The sequence below is a fragment of the Phaseolus vulgaris genome, chromosome 11 (assembly GCF_051622355.1).
Source record: "Phaseolus vulgaris cultivar YP4 chromosome 11, ASM5162235v1, whole genome shotgun sequence".
Taxonomy (NCBI): domain Eukaryota; kingdom Viridiplantae; phylum Streptophyta; class Magnoliopsida; order Fabales; family Fabaceae; genus Phaseolus; species Phaseolus vulgaris.
In genome coordinates, this window is record NC_143508.1 from 705,088 (window position 1) to 727,166 (window position 22,079).

Genomic DNA, 22,079 nt, shown 5'->3' on the forward strand with positions numbered 1-22,079 from the left:
TACAATCCACCAATAACCACACCACCCCGTTTTACCTTGCCCACCCCTAACTCCTATCCAACTGCATCATCAACCATGTCTCCTTTACCAAGTTCATCCAACCAAAACCTTGAAGACAAGATTATTCTGCAAGGACCAACTATTGATACTGAACTCACACATTAGAAGTATATTTAGGTCCACTTGGTTAAATAACTCTACTGTTTTTACACAATTACTTATATCAATTCTAGCCTACTCCCTATCATTTTTTGAAATTTTCAAAATTACCCTTATTCCGGATTTAAAAATCCAAAATAATAAATATAACTCAAAACTACATTCTGAAAAAAAAATCCAGAATACAAAATTAAAAATGTATTCCGGATAAAAAATTCCATAATTTAAAAATGTGTTCTAAAAATCTAAATTCAGAATATTCCAAAAACGAGGTTTTTGAGTAATTTTTATCCACACCCTCCTTTTGTTCGAGGTTATTTTCGTAATTGAAATGTTTCAGCCCAGCTGTCTATTAGGAGAAGTTGGATGACTTTTCAAGAGAGTGGAGGGTGCATTTTTTTATCTTCTCTTCTTTCTATCTTAAACGTTGTTTATATCCTCACTTTTGTTTCATTTTTTCAGTCTTCTTTTCCTTTGTTTTGGTGTTCTTCCCCATCCCATATTTAATCTTTGTATCAAACATGCATACCTTCATTAAGCCAATCTAACAATCTCATTTGACAGCACTTTTGCATGAAACCACAGTCACGTGAAAGTTAACAGCTGTGGTACTGCAGTTAGGATGGGAAAGTTGATAGAAGACTTGCATGTAATTTTCCTTTCAAACTATCATAGGAGCAAGGGATTCTGCTAGAAGGGATCTAGAAGGGATGTAGCTAGTAGCTAGTAGCCACAGCCCACAAGGTTACAAAGAAACCACATTATAAAAGATATGCAAGCTCTCACATATACATTTCTGAGGTACAACGGAAATCTTCTACTGCTACTTAGTAACTCATGAATGATGAGAAGAATTTTTTTGGTGGGGAGTAAGAGTGACAAGATTACCTTAATGGAGATGCCACAGCTTTTTTTTGGTGGGGAGAAAGAGTGATAAGATTACCTTAATGGAGATTACTACGGCTTTTACAATTGTACACACACATGGACATCTAGCATTTAAAATCTACAGGTTATGACATGTTACATTACCAGTACAAGCAGAGGAATAAACAATACTTTCAGAAGCACTTCCGGTGAACAATGGAAGGTCCGGTTTCATCATAATCAGCCTTGGTTATATGCTGATTTTGAGGGAAAACCACTTTGGCAAGTATTGCACCTCCCACCCATGCAGAATAAATATTTAAATTTTCTGGCATGTATTCTGGAGGCTGCAGTAAGCCAGAGATTATCCACCAGCGGAAAGATTACTTAAAACAAGAATAATAAATCTGAAGTTACTTTAAAAGATAACCAAATTACCTTAACAAGGGTAGGTTGAACAGCAGATGAACTTAAGCTAGATTCTTTCTGAAATCTCTCTTCAAAACCTGCCAATGAAAAGTAGCATTGGCATAGAAAAGAAATCTAAGTGTTGTGAGATAAAGCCAATATTATCAGTAGAAACATGAATATCTTGATTTAAAACATAATTAGTGTTCGCTTGCAAAAAAAAACCTTGATCTGCAACTAAATCTAAAACTTAAACTCCATAGAATAACTATTTATATAAGTAGGGAAGTAAATCCAGGTCGAGTGAAATAAAGAAAAATATTAAGCGTACAGATTTAGAGATGTTTATTATATTTTATTGTGGCCTAAAGGAAATTCCACCAGAAAAGTTCATATTAGAGCTTCCATCCATAAATATTATTAAAAAAATACTTTAGGAATCCCTATGCAGCTTTGGTGGACAGTGCAGGACCAACTGAGAAATGTGATGGATGAGAGGAAGAGGAGAACAACAACCTTGTGAGAAGAAGTTTACATATCCAAATCCTAGAAACAGCCATTCCACTTGCCAAGGTAATACTATGTTCATCTATCCTCGCAAAAACCCAGCTTAGTGGGAGTCTCGTGCACTAGGTTACCTTTATATTCAGTAATTTCTATCTGTCTTTGGAATTCCTGAGTCTAATTACTAATTTCTGTGATTTGAGAGGTTTATTGAATTTTAAACTTTATTGGCTCCTATCCAGGTTTCTAACTAAATAATATGAATTTATTAACCAAATGTTAGGTATATTCTACTCTAATCTAAAAGAAAGTAGGATCCCCTACATTCAAAGTAGAAGATATAACACTTTAAAAATATTGATGGATAAACCAAATATAAGCACATTGTCTTTGGATGGGAAAAACAACAAAAAGTATAACAAATTAGAACTTCATATCAAGCTTATCCTAAATTCACCGGAACTAATGAAGACAAGGATATACCTGCCATAGATGAAGTGCCACCACAAACCACAGTATTTTCCAGCAGCTGCCGTTGATTATCAGATGACACGGTTGAAATAGCACGGACAAGCTGATCAACAATGCCATGAGCCTCTAAACCCAATAGACATGGCTGGAATAAAGCTTCCCCAACTGTATATCTTTCTCTCCCAATTTTTATCACCTTTAATATAATTCAACTTTCAGATGAGTAATAAGTTATTGAAGATCCATTTACAGAACTTAAATATAAACACATTGTTGACAGTGGGGTGAAGAAAACAAATGTTGTTGAGTTGTTGGCAATTTTTATCCCAGCAAACCAGCCTGTTTGTCTAAAAAATGAAATAACCTTCAGGCTGGTCCAGAATTTTGAAACACAAAAGCAGCTGAACCATTAAATAGAGCCAATTTAACGTCCTTAGGGAGACATACTGTTACACAGCCTCTCCTGGTGGAATGTGAAAATTACTGATACAACTTTTAACAGTTTGAGCATGCAGAGAACTTACAAAGGGCTTCCTCAAAAGGCTGACTAAAATATATAATAACACAGTAAAAGAAAGCTCCTTGAAAAGCTAAAAATATCAGATTTTAATTGGTAAATCACAGAAAGTTGAAAACAGAATGTATTCCAAACAAACATCAGTCACCCCCTCATAAGTTTTGCTGAAATCAATCAATTCTATGCTTACTGATTCTTAATCTCACCTTTCCTTTCATTTTCATTTCCTTCCCCCTCTATCAATCAGTATTGCTAGTCAAAACTATCAGAGGAATTAAGAAAGCAGACCTGTCCATCAGGAAGGGTATGCTCCTCCACAGGACAAAAATATTGGGTCTTTTGATAAGCTAACTCATCTACAGCACAGCATGAGTACTGCTCTTTTATTTGCTCCACATCAGTCATGCTGATATTTACTTGTGGATTGGACTTGCCTAGTTCTTGAGCCAGGAAATTAGATAGATCAATGCCTCCAAACTCAAATCTTCTGGAGGCAATATGTTGAACAGCACCCTCAATTACAGGTGCAATATCTAGTCACAAAGCCAAAGAAATCATGATACAAAACATATAACAAGTAAGCTCAAAAACATGTTCATATTTGAAGACAAACACTCAGACATCTATTCATTTACTCCAATTGTGCATGCAATATTTACTGGAACACTATCTAGTTTAGTTTAAAAAATAGAAAGTATCAGAAAAATAGTAATTGAAATGTATTAATCTTGGGAGAATTCAACTTTTTTTCCAACAAATTTTAAATAATATTTTCCTTGTTCCATTTACAAGCGACACTCATGATCAAAAGTTATTCATGATCTTGTGTGAAAGTTAAAATATTGCAATTCCTTACACTTATCTACAGAAAAGAAAAATACGGAAAACTACTTGCTTCGTCTTTCAATTTGATTCCATTACAAAAACAAGATGTACAAAAAATAATCATTGGCTCAATGGAACAATGAAAGTTCAATAAATTCATTCTAGGAGCCTAAGTTGTGTTATTTGATAAAGATCCTAAGTACATGATTCCTTCCATTCAAACATGAAGCTAGTAACACAGAAGGAATATTGCACAAAAAGGTGGTATATAGAATGGGCAACACATGAGAAATATAGACCTGTTGGAATATAAGAAATGGAGAAAATTTGTTTCATCATTTTGAATCTGTTCAATTTCAAGTGGACTAGACAAACCATATGAAAATGATATTTAATTTTACTATTGACATCAGATAAAGAAAATTAATAAATCATTATTTCTTTACTCTGTAGCAAAAATAAAAAACAGGACATCAGATAACCTGTTGCCACAGAACCTGTTGTTCATCAACACATCATGCTAAGTGCAAGAGATAGCATACTCACACATAAAAAACAGACAGCTTGATTCACTCAGCATGCAGCTGAAACAATCCATCTATTCAATGTAGAACCTATTTGCATAATTCAAATAAAGTTTCTATTGCTTCAGGCGTGGATACCTATTTTTCCATGTCCAATATCAACAGTGCAGCCTGAGATACGTCCCACAGCATACAGTGATAACACTGCTTGTTCTGAAGCATAAAACCCTGATATGTTGAATGTTTCAAACATTAATTGCACCAACTGTTCTTTGTTGGCCTGGAAAATTGGAAAACAACATATATACTAATTAAGAGAAGATATATATATATAACACTAACTAACAAAACAATAATACTAACTTATTAGTGGCAATTCCATTTAATAAAAGGTTGCCCAATTAGTTCAAGTAGATAAAAAGGAAACAAAAACCTAGCAAAGAATAACACATATGCATACACAGAAAAGGGTATCTAGGAATAAATGTGTACAGGAAAAGAGAAAGCAGGCAAGTTTGAGAAACCTTTGGGGTACAAAGTGGATCCGTAAAGAGTATTTGACCTTCATTGCCAATTTCCCATCCGAGTCCAGTATATAAAACATGCTGCAACAAATCCTCAATAGCATCCCAATCTCTAATAAATCCCCGCTCAACTGGATCAACCGTGACATTGTCAGCCAGTGAATTATCAGTAACCGATCCCTCATCAAGCAGTTGTTTCATTTTAGTGGGAATTATCTGAGTCATATAAAAAGAGGCTCAATGAGGCATTCTGAAATAGTTGAGAACTAAAATTGAGGTGATGGTTGTGAAGTCAAATGTTATACTTGAGAATTGCTGAGTGGATTAGAATTATGCATTAAAGGAAATTAAACCTCTCTAACCGTGTACAATTTCCATGTATAGTCTAGTTTATGATAGATAAGAACAATAATGTATACACTCACACGTAGAAACAATACTATAATAGGCTAGATGGTTGCATTAATAATTAAAGAGATTTGAATGCAAACCTTAATTCACAACTTATTAGTCTTCAGAGCTTTCTGCCACTTTCTATGAAGTTATTTTGTGAGTGGGAGTAAGTAAATTTGTTAAATGGGATAGCAAATTTATAACCCTAGCTATAATAAGAACCTCTGGATGAGCTATTAACTATATATATCTTAAATCTCTGCCTTCACACTTTGATATCATAAAAGACCTCATATAATATTCTTAAACATTACTGATCGTTGGATAAAAGATTGTTATAGCCACTCAAGAGTAGAAGTCAACGAAGAAAGCTAATACCCATATCATCCAATTTGATGCTTCCACCTAACCTCAAGTGTTGTGCTACCTTTTTTTCATCCTTTTTCTTCTTTTCCTTTCAAATTGAAATTCTTAGCACCTTTTTAGAGCCTAAAGTAGAGCAGAAAAATTGACTATATAGGTTACAGCTTTCTTAATTGACTCCTCTTGAGTTACTATAGCAATCGGTTCATCCCTGACTACTTGTATCTCTGAATATTATACAAATTCTTCATGATAGTAAGAGATTCGTGAACTATAACCAAGAGCCCACTGAGAGGTCCTATATAAAGCTGGATATTATAAATTTTCTATCTCATTAAGCAAATTCACTTTTCTCGCCCTCACAAAATAATTGCATAGGAAGTGAGCCGCAAGCTCTCAGAGATAATCAGGTTCAATTACCGTCAAACTGTTCCTACTGGAAGACGGTAATTCAAATCTCCATAACTATTATGGCAAGTACACATGATTACGTATATATATATATATATATATATATATATATATATATATATATAGAGAGAGAGAGAGAGAGAGAGAGAGAGAGAGAGAGAGAGAGAGAGGAGTAAGAGGAAACCATGGCCGGAGTCTGGTCAGGAATTGCAAAACCGGCTTTGAGAAGCTTAGAGCCGACGTCCACCACCGCCGCTTCCATCGCTTCCTTAACTGAAACAAAACGAAACGAAACGAAACCCTAATCTCTATCTTCTCTCTTTAACAAACCACCTTCTTCACTTCTTCCATCACTTCAAGCTCTCTTACTTCTGAGCCTCACAGTAACACACTCAATTATATCAACACTCTAATTTCTTAAACATGTATGTTTTTTTAATATAAACTATTTTAAAAAATAACTTCTTTCAGAAAACTAATACTGAATAACTATTTTAAAAAAATCAAAGGACGTAATTAGAGGTGGTGGGTGGGCGCCTATATACCACTTCAAACGGTGTTTGTTTGGTTGCCGAATGAGAACATAAGCAGCACAGGGGATCTAAATTCCTTCTCTCAGGTGAAAGTAGGTACTACAAAGTCTAATTCAACATCAAAGAAGGCCGAGGACGCATTTGTTTCTATGAATTGTCACAACTCCGCTCAACAGGTTAAGCCTGCCCTAATCTGGAGAAAAAAAATACAACTTATAAACATAACCCATGATCCTTTATAAAAAATAAAAAATAATATGCAAACTTTTAAGTGTGTTTCGTAAATGGATTTCTAAATTCATAAAACTAAGAATTAGTTCAATTCACATAATATTTTAACATTCATATGCTAAGAAATTCGTAGATAAATCACCACCAGGCAAGTACTAGTCTCAAAAGTCTTTTATCCAATTTTATCCGATCGATATTTTAAAATACATTAAGGGAAGAAGATGATTAACAAACTTAAGTTATACAGAATATCAAGTTATACACTTTTAACAACTTCATACATTAATTTCGGTACAACATTAGTAGGATCCATTACAAACATATAAATAGACATAACTTTCAAGAAGAAGGTACATCATTATTACACATTTACTGTATTGAATACCAAACACCAACTTGAGTGTCGAAACATCTTTTGCAGGTGTCCTTCCAACCGAGAGCAAACGAGAAAAGAAGAGTTTGACTGAAGGTGAGGAACTAGAACTGAGAAAAAAGAGTGTATTGACCGGGTTTAAGGAGTAGAAGAATGACTCTATACCGATCGATCAAAGCAGAAAAGTGAATTGTTCAACCGGTAAAAACTCTCAGTTTTTTTTAAACATGCAAAAATGAGACATGTCGAAAAAAAATCAATAACAAAAACTTTTGTCTGTAAATTAAAAAAAAAGCTCCTAAATAAACTTAATTTACTCTATCTCTTTATCAGATATTTGGATATTGTATATAAAGTGTTTAAGTATTTATTGTTTCCTGATATAGCAATTAGAGATTTTTATTTTATTGGAGGTTTATATCGTGAAAAATGATTAGTTTCTAAGATTTTTCCATTACTTAAAATCATCCACAATTTACATTAATTCATACGACAATGCTACTTTGTAAGTAGATAATAACAAAGATGGATTGGTCAAATCTGGTTTTATGACCAACTTAGTCATTAATCAAACAAAATATTATTACTTTAAGCATCGAATGCAAGAAAAGAAGAATGTTTTTCCTTAAGGACTGCCACTTCAAGAGTTTTCTATATCTAATTATCTCCCTCTGGTGCCTAGGATTTTGCCTCACACCTTCTATTTAACCTAATTTGATGTAGGTTAAGTTACATATCACTCAAGCAAAATATCATTTGCTTAAGCGAGTTTCACGAGAAAAAATCAAAATTCATTGGACTGAACTAACTTAAGTGAGCCTTGGTGATGACTTATTTTTTATGACAAGTGTACAAAGTAAGAAATAATAATTTGTTCCTAAGGATGGATATCAAACTCATAAGGAACAATTATTTAAAATTCCTAATAGTAACATTCAATATAAGAATATGTACAATAATTTGATTTGAAAGATATTGACATAAATTTGTATGAAAAATAAATTAAAACAAAATAAATAAGTAAAAGATTTCAATTAAGAAGATTGGAAATGAGATTAATTGTTCTCCCTCGTCTGTAATTTTAAACATATAACAATTCATCTTGATTGACATTGATGGACATATAAAAATCATTAATATCAGTTCCTCGCATACAAAATTATTAAGAGAGTTTCCTAAATACTAATTCCTCGCATATTTATAAAACAATTAACATTTCGAATTTATTTCTGACATTCAAATATGTTAAGCATTATCATTTAGTTTATATGCTTATAAGTACTTTATAGTCAAATCTAAAGATCAAAATCATTAATAGTTTAAAGCTTTGAGAATAAAATGATAATACCAATCATCAATCATGAACTTAATATCATAGATAAATATCACCTCAATACATAAAAATTTGAACAAATTATTCTCAATTCCAAATAAAAGAATTAGCCACTCATGGTGACTATTACAAGCATGGATAACACGAAAAGAAGATCAAAAGCGTTTCTCTTTGACCATTGTCTTCTTTGGTTCCTCCAACGATGTTTAGGGTTATGCCCTCACGTCTTCTATTTAACCTAATTGGGCTTGGGTTAAGTGACATCTCGCTTAAGTGAGATATTACTTGTTTAAGCGAGTTTTACAAGAAAAAAAACCCAACTTCATTAGAGTAAACTCGCTTAAGTAAGCCTGGGGCAAGTCTTGGACGAGTTCCTATGAAGTGAGGCAGATTCTCCCTGCACCAGATCATTTTAGACTGCACCTAATATACATAAAGAAAAAGACCAAAATACCCTTACTGAAATGAAAATTAGGGTTTTCTAAAATGTGCACCCAACCCACACCAAACCCAGTAGCATTGCACCCTTTTTTTTTTCTGTGATCACTGTGAGGAGGCAGCGTGCGGAGAAGGAGACGAAGTCACCAAAGAAGGATTGAAGCCGTCGGAGAAGGATTTAGCCGTCGGAGAAGGATTTAGCCGTCGGAGAAGGATTTAGCCATCGGGGAAGGATTGAAGCCATCGAAGAAAGAGACGAATCACAGAAAGTGAGTGCAAATACTTGACATGAGTAGTATGTGAAAAAGGATAGGAACAACTAGAAGTTCTTTGACAGACTCCTTGTATTCATGCCACAACAACATGTCTGATTAATGCATGAAAACATTTTTTCCACCATTTCCTAATCCTTAATAACTGGGTGGAAACAAAACCTGGAGACTGAAATCCAGCAAAATGATCACAGAAAAAAGGGTGCAATGCTGGGTTGGGTGTGGGTTGGATGTGGGTTGAGTGTGGGTTGGATGTGTGTTGGGAGCACATTTTAGAAAATCCTAATTTTCATTTCATTAAGGGTATTTTGGTATTTTTCTTTATCTATATTGGATGCAATCCAAAATGATCTGGTGCAGGGAGAATCTGCCATGAAGTGATCTTGCTTGGGTGAGTTTGGGCAAGATTTCAATGCTCAAACTTTGTCTTTTCATCTTGTCTCTAACTTATCCATTCTCCTTTAGCTCTTTTATCCCTAAATTTCTAAAATTAACACAAATTTGGGAATAAATCGATTATTCATCTCATAATCATGAGTTTAAATTATGATACAAGTTAAACAAGTTTGTGTATGAATTAATCTATATAAGTTTTCTTATATATTTTTTATTCTTAATTTATATACATATATAAGTTTATTTTAATTTATAGATAAATTAATGTTTTAAATAATTTATTAAAATCGTCCAGAAATACCTTGAATATATTTTATGAGAGATTAGTTTTGACAGTATATTACTCAAACTACTAACATTGGATTTTTATTATATTGTGCCAACATTAATTTTTAGTCTTAAAAACTTTCTAAACTTTTGTTTTAGTTCCTGACTTTTAAAATATTGGTTAGTGGTAGTATTTTTGTTTTTTTTTAATATGTTAAAAATGTTGGTTTTAGAGACTAAAGTTAGAACATTTTTAAAAATATAATAAGAAAAAAAAGTGTTAATTTTCAAAGTGAGGGACTAAAACCAAATTAAATTTAAAAAAGAAAAAGTTAGAAACTAAAAGCATCGTTAACCTTATTATCTTTATTGTCTTTGGCAGTGCTATTTCAATGACTGATGATAGATGTAATTATGTTTTGTTAATTTAATTGGATGTTTTATTGGGATTTTGAGTAGACTAATTTTATTTTATTTTATTTTTTAAATATTAAGAAAACTTGTAACATGTATTTATAGGTGAATTTGGAACCAAACCTACTTCACCTGAGTTTTTTACTTGACAAAATGACGCTGGCACATAACAACAAATGTAATTTTTTAACTGTTTTTTTCTCCAATACTTTTTTAAATTTTATTTAGTCTTTAATAGATTAACATTTGCATCATTTTCTCTTAAATCATTTCCTATTTGATATAAAACATTATTAAGGATGAAAACAAACAAAAATAAAAGAATACACTTGTAAGTAAACCTTTGCCTCTCGCTTAACAAACAAGTTACTATTTAACATATCAAAAAGTAAAAAAATTTATTAATGAACCAAATGAGAAATTGCATTTTATTTTATTTAAGTGGAAATAAGAAAAAATAAAGTCAAATTAAAAACACTAGTGATTAAAATAGAATAAACAATTTTAATAAACGAGAAAAAGATTAAAAAAAAAGACATCAAGAGAATAATCCATTTCTTTATATTTTAGGAGAATGGTTCTTGAGTTTCTTTGTGAAAATCTCTCCATCGTTGTTGTTCCTGCTAGGGAGATGGGACCTAGAGAACTGTTGAAGTCTTCTTCTCCTTCCTTCGGAGGGGCAGCTGGGTGGGTGGTGAACTGGGATTCTTCTCGTCCTCCTGCGTATCCTTCGGCACTAGGTCGTCCGGTGAACACCGGATGGTGGGGTACCTGCGAAGGCACTCCGACGCTCAAGTCAGTAAAGCGGGTGGTCAGCTCTCGGAGTGATAAATGTCAGCTCTCGGAATGATAAATGACATACCTTACTCCTGGAAATGAGTGCTGTACCGGTAGGCACAATAAATGTAAGGGCATTTATGTGACAAGCTAAGGTGGTTAAGATACACCTCCGAAGAATAAGGAATATGCGTTTAGAGAAGATATGTTCCCCGGGTATTTCGGAGCACGACTGACAAGACATATCCATCAACCGTCCGTGCCTGGCCCCGTCTCTCCACTCAGGTACAAGTGCTATTTATACTATTCTAGTGGGCCTACCTTGTTGGGCCTGTTTATCGAGGTGGGTACCGCTTAGGGTTGCATTACCTAATTCTTGATGATGGATTAGCTTCACTGATCTCGGTTTGAGCGTTAATTGAAATGGGGTTCGGCCGTCGGCCAAATACCCGTGGTCTCGACATCTCAGTCGTTCGGCCAAGACTCCAAAGGTCTCGACATCTCTGTGTTCGGCGAAGACTCCAAAGGTCTCGACATCTCTGTCGTTCGGCCAAGACACCAAAGGTCTCGATATCTCTGTCGTTCGGCCAACTCTCCAAAGGCCTCGACATCTCTGTCGTTCGGCCAACTCTCCAAAGGTCTCGACATCTCTGTCGTTCGGCCAAGACTCCAAAGGTCTCGACATCTCTGTCGTTCGGTAAAGACTCCAAAGGTCTCGACATCTCTGTCGTTCGGATAAGACTCCAAAGGTCTCGACATCTCTGTCGTTCGGCAAAGACTCCAAAGGTCTCGACATCTCTGTCGTTTGGCCAGGTTGACTAGGCATCGGGCAGGCAAGCAGGTTCACTTTGCGTATAAGCTTGACCACTCCCTTCTCTCTCATCGAAGCAAGGTGATTTTAACTATCTTACGATTCAATTATCTGTTCAAACTAATTTAATCATTCTTCAATTTGTTCGGATTTTGGGGTTTTGAATGCAGATTGCTTCGTCTTCAAAATTATATCTGCTGAACCTCAAAGATCAGCATGACGCTTCAAGACAACCGGTCAAGCAGGAAGGAAGGAAAGTGATGGTGCATACCTTCGGCGACCACCGACTACTTAGGAAGGAAAGGAAAGTGATCGCCGCTTCATCGATCGCCGCTTCCAATGACCTTCTGTTCTTCAAGGATGGAGATCGCCGGTTCACGACAACCGACTAGGTCTAGAAAACAGTTATACAAGATCGTGCTATGTGATGGATGAAAGTGAAAACGGAGTAACTCGAAAACGGAAGGGTTATGGAGAGCACAGGGACAGAGATTGTGCAAGTTTCTTAGGAGAGAAAGATAGTACGAACGGAAGAAAGCAATTATAAAGCGCATGCGTTTTGTATTTATTAGTGAAGGATGATGGATTAAGTATATTAAAGATATTAATTGAAAAATCTTTATTAACATCTTTTTGAAAGGCATATATCAAGTCTCTAATACATTTATCATTATGCTTACTTTAACTTTATATGAATTTAGGGTAAGTTTGACACATACAACATCTCTAACCCATAGTTAAATATCTCTTTCAATATTCAAATACATAGCACAAACATAAATTCATGACTTTAATTCACACACAAACACCTCATTTGCATCTTCATTATTTTCACAATTCTAACAAAATTAAATCAATAAATAGTTCAATCACCAAATTTAATAATTTATACAAATTAACATATATATGTACATAATATAAATATTCACCAAAACTTGAAAAACTATTTAAATATTGAATATTGACTTCAGACCATATCTTCACTTGAATAAAGATGGTTATGTCGAACGAATTCATCACATAATACACTTTCTATAGTGACGTCTCAAATTATACATTTGTTTAAGCACTTATGTCTCCACTACTGATAGAGGATACCAAACGAGACACTCACAATAGTGATTTAGACTACCTTGCTAGTGTGGATGCTTTCACTTGAACGAGAATGTAGACAACACACTTATTGGAGTAACTCAAACAATGCATAATGCTTTCACGTAAGCGAGACCAAAACCTCTCATACTATCACGCAAACACTTACACAAACGAAAAACTTCCTTAAGCTTCAAACACATTCTTATTTCACTTCATAAGATTATTCATTTCAAAATACAAAAAGAAGAATTTCCTTAACCTCTAGACTAATAAACAAAAACTCTAAATATACCGTTAAAGATCAACTATCTCTTGATCACCATGTTCGTTCTTCTTGTGGGTGGGCTATTCAGCTGATATCACCAAACTCAAACCTCTAGACCCTGTAACTTGGATAAGGCATTTTGTACCCATTCTCACACAGATAAAGTTATTGGCACACTTATTGCTCCTCGACACCAAGGGCCATTTTCAAATCTACATGGCAATCAAAGTGGCAAGTATTTTCCTTATTACCTATTACTTGCATTGCATTGCATTGCATGTCCCTTTCTAGCACTAGTGAGTGAGCTAAGTGGTAGTTTTTATCATGTTCACTTTTCCAAGTGATTTCAATCAACTGCCAAAATGAATGTATAAGAATAGAGATGAGTAATGAGACCAATGATGCAAAATGCAGAAGCAGCACTAATAATGTAGTGTACAGACTCACTTATATTTGTTAGGAAAAAGCATGACACTAGTTAAGAAATCAAAAGTGAAACTTTTTTAACTGAAAAGTATGACAATACTCTGCATCCTTGATTTACAAATTAAAATGCAACTCTATTTTTTCATAATTCTAACAGAAATCATCTCGTGACTTGATTATGATTCTCCAGTATTATCAGCTGAATTGTAACCACTCCGATGGTTCCTCCAGTGGTGCATGCCGCAATAATTGTGGGACATATCATCAAACGTGCCAGAAAAAGGGCACCTACACCAACGCCCTCCAATTGCTGCAGCCATCAAGTGAGTTAAGAATATTCTTGTGCCTTCACGGACTTGAGAATGTTCCTGCTTCCATCAACTTCATGGAGATCTCAAGAGGGATATTAGACCCTGGCATTCTAATATATGTGGCAGAAATTATTGAATTAACTGAACATATAGCAGCAACAATGGAGAGAGAGTGGTGAAGGAGTACAAACTAATACTATAAAAGAGAAGGCCGTGATAGAGATGAGTGAGCAAATAACCAACTCGTTACAAGCCTGTGTAGATAATGATGGCGATGGTATTACTCTCAAAAGAACATTGTCACTGTCAACAATCAATAATATGGCACAGAACATCTGCATTTTAGCAGAGGACTTGATGATTGCCCTCATTATACTTCCATTCCACAGGACCCAGCGTCAGGATGGAGAATTGGATGCTGGAAATCAAGGCTTCAGATATGTGAACCGAAAGGTAATGTTATTGTCAGGGAAAATAAATACTTTTTAATATTAGCTCGGAGAGCTTGTAGTTTCTGCACTAATAGACATTTTGTTAAACAGTTATTAATGAATTCTCCTTGCTCAGTGGGAATTCTAGTGAACAGAGGTTTTGGATCCATTGAGAAAATATCAAGGTCTGATATCACTTAAAGTAGCAGCAATATTCATTGGCAGAAGAGATGATAGAGAGGCACTTTGTTATGCTGGTCGGGTGGCATGGCATCAGGGAGTAAAAGTGACAGTGGTAAGATTTCTGGTAGATACCAGTGCAGAATAAGACTTGCTGCTTATAGGGTCAGCCTCCCAGAGAAGGAGGAGGAAATGGTGAATGTTTTGCACAGTTCTTGACAGCATATAGTTGGAGGACGCATTGCCTATTTGGAGAAGCATCTTGCAAATGCATGGGAGACCTTCTCTACTCTTAGATCATTTGAAGGGGAATACTCACTGGTGATTGTAGGAAGAGAAGGTGGAGCAAACTCCATATTGACAAAGGGTATAAATGATTGGCAACAATGTAATAGGGGATGTTCTTTCCGGACCAGACTTTTCAAAGTCGGTGTCTGTATTGATAATTCAACAGCACAAACTTAGAGGAGAAATAGATGGCCTAGATGAGGACTTCACTGTCATGTAGTAGTACATGTGATGTAAATGGATAGGTAATGTAGGAACAGATAAAACTGTAGAAGAGAAACCGAAAATCGCAAGAAACCACTGTGAAAATTGCATAGATAAATGTACAATTTGATAGTTTTAATCAGAATGTTACAATCAATACAAATTGCTTGCATTCAGAGTACATGTGTACTAAGCATTCCACAAATTAAAGCTAACTCCAAGAACTAGTTGCTTCTAAATATATGAATTCTTAAATAGACTACAACAAGAGGAAGAGAACAAAAGAATATCTCACTTCAAGTAATTCTACACTAGAATTCACGGAAAGTCCTCGTCAGAATATATTTGGAACAGAAAATAATTTCATTATTCCATACCAAGTCCTTTATAATAAACATCATGTAGATATTTACTAATGATTTCTCGCATAAACTATCTCCAACTCATTCCATCAAAGTGGTAAAGAAGATCAAATTTACTCATGTCCCGAACTTCACACCTTGGGCGATGACCTTAGCCAACTCGAGAAACTTGAAATAATTAGGATTCATTCATGTCCTAAACTCCACTCCTTGCCGCTTCTACCTTCTTCCTTAACTTTTCTTCGCATTGAGGAATGTCCCATACTGGCAAAAAAACTCTTGGAAGAAGAACGCATATCTTCGTCGCTCAAGATAGATATATATACTTAAATGTACAAATATAATGTATTTTTCCTCATTTTAGCAAAATATTTCAGTTCATGCTTCTTGACCTTCTCATTTTTGTTCAGGCACAAGGGAGTGGTTACTGACGTAGTTGAAGGCACTTCAAAGTTATATGTTGCATTAGACGATGGGAAAGTGAAGACCTTGGATCTCAGGAAACAGGGGGTAACCATTTACATCAGTCCTCTTTCTAGGCTTTAGGTTCTCTCTATTGCGAGTTAGATTTTTGTTGCTTTTCTACATGTATCTGATTTCAAAGTAGATTCTACCTATGGTGTATAGGTAATCATTTCTGTAGAATAGATAAGTAAAGGCGAAGGTGTTAGCTGTATGATTAGTGTTACCAGTTGTTTTTGTGAGTTCAAGGCTTTATGAATTGAGATATTTGCCTTGAAAGATGAAACTGTTGTCATTTTGTTAAAGTAGATGGTAGTTTACTTCTACCTTTTCGCCCTTCATACTTGCACATGCATCAACTAAGATTCAAATAGAAACAGGTGCTTGGGTAGGAACAAAACACGAACATGTGTTCAAATAAATCGATAATCAAGCACAGGTGAAGACTATCCTTAAAATTTAGGATGATTTTACTGTATCGCTCATCCGTAAATGTCTTCAAATTTAGGATGACTTAGGATGATATATATATATAAAGAGATGAAGTTCTATTTGAAACTTTCATTTTTTTTTTCTCTTTTTTTACATAAATGAAATGGATAAAAATTTCTCATATAATTCACATATTAGAAAGATTACCATATATAACATAACATAAAATTTCGCTGACAATTTTTTCTAATCGAGTCTCTCGACCTATCATTATACCTCTAGAAGTTGAAAAAATAACAATAAAAATAACAATCCACATGTCCCCTAAAATTCGATGGATTTTTTGATAATTGTAATATATTCGAAAATCGGATGTAATTATTTGTTTTAAATTTTTTAAAAAATTATATGATTCATTTCTATTTCTTCTATACCTAGAGTTAAAACTAAAAAACATTTGCCGTTTTCTCTATGTTTTCTGATTTTTAAAACAAAACCCTCTTGTAAAAGTATTTTTATAGTTTTTTCTCTAAGGTAATTGAACCATTCATTTTTTTATTAATGTCAGCATTTCGTATATTATGCTAGTGATAGTATCCTTCCTCATAGTAAACGAAAATTAATTAAATGAACATTATTGTTGTCTCTGACTTTTTATATAATCAACATACTCTTTACCTAAAATGTTCTTATCTTATTTGTGTCTTTTTTATCTATACATATATCTTTATAATTCATTATAGCTCATCGACTAAGTTCTTTGAAATTTCTAAAGAGAGTGCAAAGGTAGCTATTACGCCAATTTAGGTTGGTGTAATGTCAAATTTGTAGAATAATAAATATGAACACAATTAAAATTATAACTTTTGGTATCAAAATTGTATTGAAAGAAAAAATCAATTATATAAAAAGTCAACATGTAAAAAAAAATCTAGGGTATCTTTCTTACAAGATAGATAATATGTAAAACATTGATGTTTGCCAATTTAGGTTGGTGTAATGTCAAATTTGTAGAATAATAAATATAAACATAATTAAAATTATAACTTTTGGTATCAAAATTGTATTGAAAGAAAAAATCAATTATATAAAAAGTCAACATGTAAAAAAAAATGCTAGGGTATCTTTCTTACAAGATAGATAATATGTAAAACATTGATGTTTAGTTTGGACTAGGAAGTGAATTTCAGGAAGATAAGATGTAAATCATTGATGTTATTGAAGTTTTGTTTAGATTGGAATATATGTAGTAATATGTATTCACATGTAAACTCTACTATATTATAAGAATGGGGGCATTTAGACATGTAGGTAATATGTATTTACATGTATGACAATACTCTGCATCCTTGATTTACAATGCAACTCCATTTTTTCATAATTTTAACAGAAATCATGTTTAGCAATGAAGATCATCTCGTGACTTGATCAACTTCATGGAGATCTCAAGAGGGATATCAGACTCTACCACATGCTTTGTAATCTTTGCATGCATGATCCCAGACCCAGATATATGGTAGGTGGTCAAAAGCTAACATAAACGATGGATGTGTGTCATATGGATCAATGATACAAAAGTTATTAGGCATTTTTTAAATAAAACATGTATAAAACAATTTTGGTACACCAATTCTATCATTATTTACATATAAAATTTTCCAAGGAACAGAGATATTGAGGCACTACAAGGACTTGGTGGACCAATGACAAGGATATGTGCTAAGAAATCAAAAGCCTTAAACCAAATGATGGCATCCTCATGACCAAGGATGAACTGCATAAATGTAGTGAGTGATAATGAACAGCTATAGCTCATAACCAATAACCTCCTCAGTGCTCAAATGTGAGAGGTAATGCCAAAACTATGGTGACATACTTTTCTACTTCATCCATCAATTAAAATGAAATATTGCTTCATATAAAAGTCAGACGGGGCCAAGTTTTAATAAATTATCACACAGATTTGCTTTGATCATTTACCCTACATTGACAGTTGCTCGTAAGATGAAACTACAATGTACTAGTTACTCCAATCTAACAGTATCCCACCTAGTACAAAAGAATCTTAGGATATGTCTGGATACTGATGACAATATTGGTCAAAGTAATTCCCCCAACATTCCTATATTGGGAAAGTTCAAATGAAGTGCGAAATACCCAACCAAAAATTACAATTATGTTGGAATTAAAGAATAGAAGATATGCTATACATTACACCTTTTTGTTATAAGAAATCCATAACAGTGAAAGGTGAAAGTCATTAGATCCTCAAATGCTGAGGTAAGAGGTACCAAAAAAAAAGAAGGAAACTATGGTGGCAGTTGGCTGCGGTAGAGCCAAAAAATAGCCTACAACTTCTGTTTCTTCTTCGCATTTTGTTTGATTGTCTTAACCATATCCATAGCCATCTTCTGGTGCTCCTTGGTTTGTGACATGTTCAACTGCTCTCATATGACCAGGATTCAAAAGAGAAATTATTTTTTTTATCAATGATCGAAACAAATAAAAAAATATTGACGACATATGCAAAATTCACACATTTTTAAAGTGATAAAAAATTGTTAAGTTGTTTTAATCATTGATATTTTTTTTTACTTTTTGTTTTGGTGGTGTAATGAATTAAACTACCACATGTATTCTTCTTTTTCATTTGCTTTTAGTCATTAATTTACAAATTTGTATTTATTTTGTTTATTTTATTTTATTATATATTTGATTTGATTTTAATTTGTAGATATGCTGTTTTAAAAAGAAAGTTTTTGTTTTTCTTTTTTTACCGTATTTATTCTATTTAGTTTTAGTTTTTATTTTAGTTTGATTTTGTTATGTTTTTTTATTTTATTTTTTATTTTTAGGTTTAGTTTACGTACTTTTTTTTTTAAAGTTTACGTAGTTTTTTTTTAGAGTTTACTTAATTTTATTTATTTCTTTTAATTAGTTATTTATCATTACTAGTTTCTGTTTTATTTTTGTGTTGGTTTTTTTTTTTTTTCTTAGTAATTTTTATTTTAAGTAAGGTTTTTTTTTAATTTCTTATTTTATTTTTATTTTGTCTTCAAATTTATTTTGTTTGATCTGTTTTTAATTTTTTTTAAAAAGAAAAAGAAAAAGAAAAAAGTACTTTATTTTTTTTCCCACTAATATCTTTCATGAAGATTACATGGCAGAAGAACAAACACCACTTCCTAAGAGAACACTTGGAGATTATATCAAATATCAAGGACCAAGGCATTTTTCTAGTATTGTCATACTTGTTACCGCCAAGGCCTTGGAAATAAATCCCGATTTTCTCACTGTCATCAGTGCCTATCAATTTACAGCAATGGAACATGAGGATCCATATTCACATTTGGATACATTTTATGAATTGGTAGGAACAATGGACTTTCAAACAGGTGATCTTGAAAATGTTTATATGCGCTTGTTTTCTTTTTCATTGACAGGAAAGGCTAAGGAATGACTCAAATCACTTCCAAATCAGAGCCTCACTAGTTGGAAGGATGTAGAGGATAAAATTTTGCAAAGATTTTTTTCCAATCTCTCGCTACATCAAAGCAAAGTATGAAATTTCTATGTTCAGACAAGGAGTAGAAGAGTCATTCTGTGAGACATGGGAAAGATTTAAGATGATGTTGAGAAAATGTCCAAATCATGGGTTTGAAGATATTGCTCAACTAAGCATATTCCTGAATGGTCTCATGACATAAAGATGCTTCTAGATGCTGCAGTTGGTGGCACAATGATGACTCTTGATGTAGAACAAGCGACAATAATTATTGATGCATTGACATCAACTGATTATAAAGCCCAACATGATGGACAAGATCTTCATAATAAAGGGTTGTTAGAAGATGCACCCTTGGCTAAAAATAAGATTCTAACACAGCAATTGAGCAACTAACTGCACAAATGGTTAAATTGCCTTAACAATTATATGTTGTTCATTCATCTCAAAGCCAAAGTCAGTCAATCAGGTGTGATTTTTGTGGAGGTGTTCATCCTAATGGTCATTGTTTTTATCAGAACAATTCACCTGAAGTTGATGATCCATCCATGCTTGAAAGAATGAGTAAAGTTGAAGACACTCTGACAAAGATTATGAACGCGGACAATAGCATGGCCATGATTAGGAGTATAGAGATCCAAATGGGACAACTGACCAAACAAATTGCACAAATTACAGAGGAACAAAATGGTCAGTTTTCAGTCAATAGCCAAACCAATTCAAAAGAGCATTACGATAATGTAGTGGCTGAAAAAGAAGAAAAAGATGAGACAAAGGGGAAGAGAGATGAGAAAGAGAGAAGTGAGGAGGAAAAATTAAAGAGGAAAAGTGAAAATAAGGAGAGAGGAGTTCTTGAAAAAGATTTATCATATCATCATTCTCCTTAAAAAAAAGAGAAGGAAAGAAGATTTATGGCAAGTACACATGATTACGTATGTATATATATAGAGAGAGAGAGGAGTAAGAGAAAACCATGGCCGGAGTCTGATCAGGAATTGCAAAACCGGCTTTGAGAAGCTTAGAGCCGACGTCCACCACCGCCGCTTCCATCGCTTCCTTAACTGAAACAAAACGAAACGAAACCCTAATCTCTATCTTCTCTCTTTAACAAACCACCTTCTTCACTTCTTCCATCACTTCAAGCTCTCTTCCTTCTGAGCCTCACAGTAACACACTCAATTATCGTACTCTCATTTCTTAAACATGGATGTTTTTTTAATATAAACTATTTTTAAAAAAAATAACTTCTTTCAGAAAACTAATACTGAATAATTATTTTAAAAAAATAATCAAACAAATCTGGAGAAAAAAAATACAACTTATAAACATAACCCATGATCCTTTATAAAAAATAAAAAATAATATGCAAACTTTTAGGTGTGTTTCGTAAATGAATTTCTAAATTCATAAAACTAAGAATTAGTTAAATTCACATAATATTTTAACATTTATACGGTAAGAAATTCGTAGATAAATCACCACCATGCAAGTACTAGTTCTAAAAGTCTTGGTATCCAATTTTATCCAATCGATATTTTAAAATACATTATCGATATTTTAAAATACATTATGGAAAGAAGATGATTAACAAAACTAAGTCATACACTTTTAACAACTTCATATATTAATATCGGTCCAACAGTAGTAGGGTTCATTACAAACATATAAATAAACATAATTTTCAAGAAAAATGTACATCATTATTACACATTTACTGTATTGAATAACGAGCACCAACTTGAGCGTCGAAACATTTTTTTGCAGATGTCCTCCCGATCGAGAGAAAACGAGAAGAGAAGAGTTTGACTGAAGGTGAAAAACGAGAGTTGAGGAAAGAAGAGTGTACCGACAAGTATAGGAATGAAAGAATGACTATACCAACCGATGGAAGCATATTGTCCTTTTACTCAAGCTTCTGTGTTGTTACATTCCATCATATATCACTGTGGATGACGTCCGTGGTATGTATGAATTTTCACATCCCACTTTGAAGGCCACCATGATTGATCTTGGATGTGATAAATAACATTTCATAATCTGGCGATTTATAAGATTGAGTTTTATTTAAAGTTTATTTTTTAATATGGTATAAGAATCATTTAAAATTTATAAAATTCTAACGAAAATATGACACTCTCCTCCAGAGGTTGTAAAAGAATTTAAACATGTCCTAGATGCAAAACCAGAGGTTGGGTGAATCTTATTTTCTTTTCGTTTTTTACTGTCATTTTATGGAAATTAACTACTGTAATTAATTTTGTCATAATTGGTAACCAACACATACATAGTTAATTAAATGTTTTTTTT

The 22,079-nt window shown here is 33.4% G+C and overlaps 1 protein-coding gene, 1 non-coding gene and 2 pseudogenes across 2 annotated transcripts; 2 read left to right on the top strand and 2 right to left on the bottom strand.

Annotated features, from left to right (window-relative positions):
* Nucleotides 1–790: 790 nt before the first annotated feature.
* Nucleotides 791–6,418, bottom strand: LOC137825241 (actin-related protein 7). The gene is made up of 7 exons (XM_068630916.2): nt 6,151–6,418; nt 4,800–5,015; nt 4,414–4,555; nt 3,215–3,459; nt 2,422–2,605; nt 1,465–1,532; nt 791–1,373 (listed from the first exon to the last, which is right to left on the bottom strand). Exons 1-7 carry the CDS (start codon nt 6,226–6,228, stop codon nt 1,221–1,223), a joined length of 1,086 nt encoding a protein of 361 aa, XP_068487017.2. The 5' UTR covers nt 6,229–6,418; the 3' UTR covers nt 791–1,220.
* Nucleotides 6,419–13,815: 7,397 nt separating this feature from the next.
* Nucleotides 13,816–15,027, top strand: LOC150022940 (cation/H(+) antiporter 28 pseudogene; annotated as a pseudogene).
* Nucleotides 15,028–15,480: 453 nt separating this feature from the next.
* Nucleotides 15,481–16,172, top strand: LOC137825256 (uncharacterized). The gene is made up of 2 exons (XR_016517327.1): nt 15,481–15,705; nt 15,784–16,172. It is a non-coding gene; the product is annotated as an uncharacterized LOC137825256 (transcript).
* Nucleotides 16,173–19,819: 3,647 nt separating this feature from the next.
* Nucleotides 19,820–19,925, bottom strand: LOC137812054 (small nucleolar RNA R71; annotated as a pseudogene).
* Between the last annotated feature and the right edge of the window lie 2,154 nt (nt 19,926–22,079).

What these genes read in the sequence shown, in the direction of transcription:
- LOC137825241 (XM_068630916.2), bottom strand. Translation starts at nt 6,228, where the DNA reads ATGGAAGCGGCGGTGGTGGACGTCGGCTCTAAGCTTCTCAAAGCCGGT. An exon ending in TATTGGACATGGAAAAATAG is followed by an intron (nt 3,460 to 4,413) that starts GTATCCACGCCT and finishes CTTTGTGACTAG; the next exon opens with ATATTGCACCTGTAATTGAG. An exon ending in TGGCACTTCATCTATGGCAG is followed by an intron (nt 1,533 to 2,421) that starts GTATATCCTTGT and finishes TTTCATTGGCAG; the next exon opens with GTTTTGAAGAGAGATTTCAG.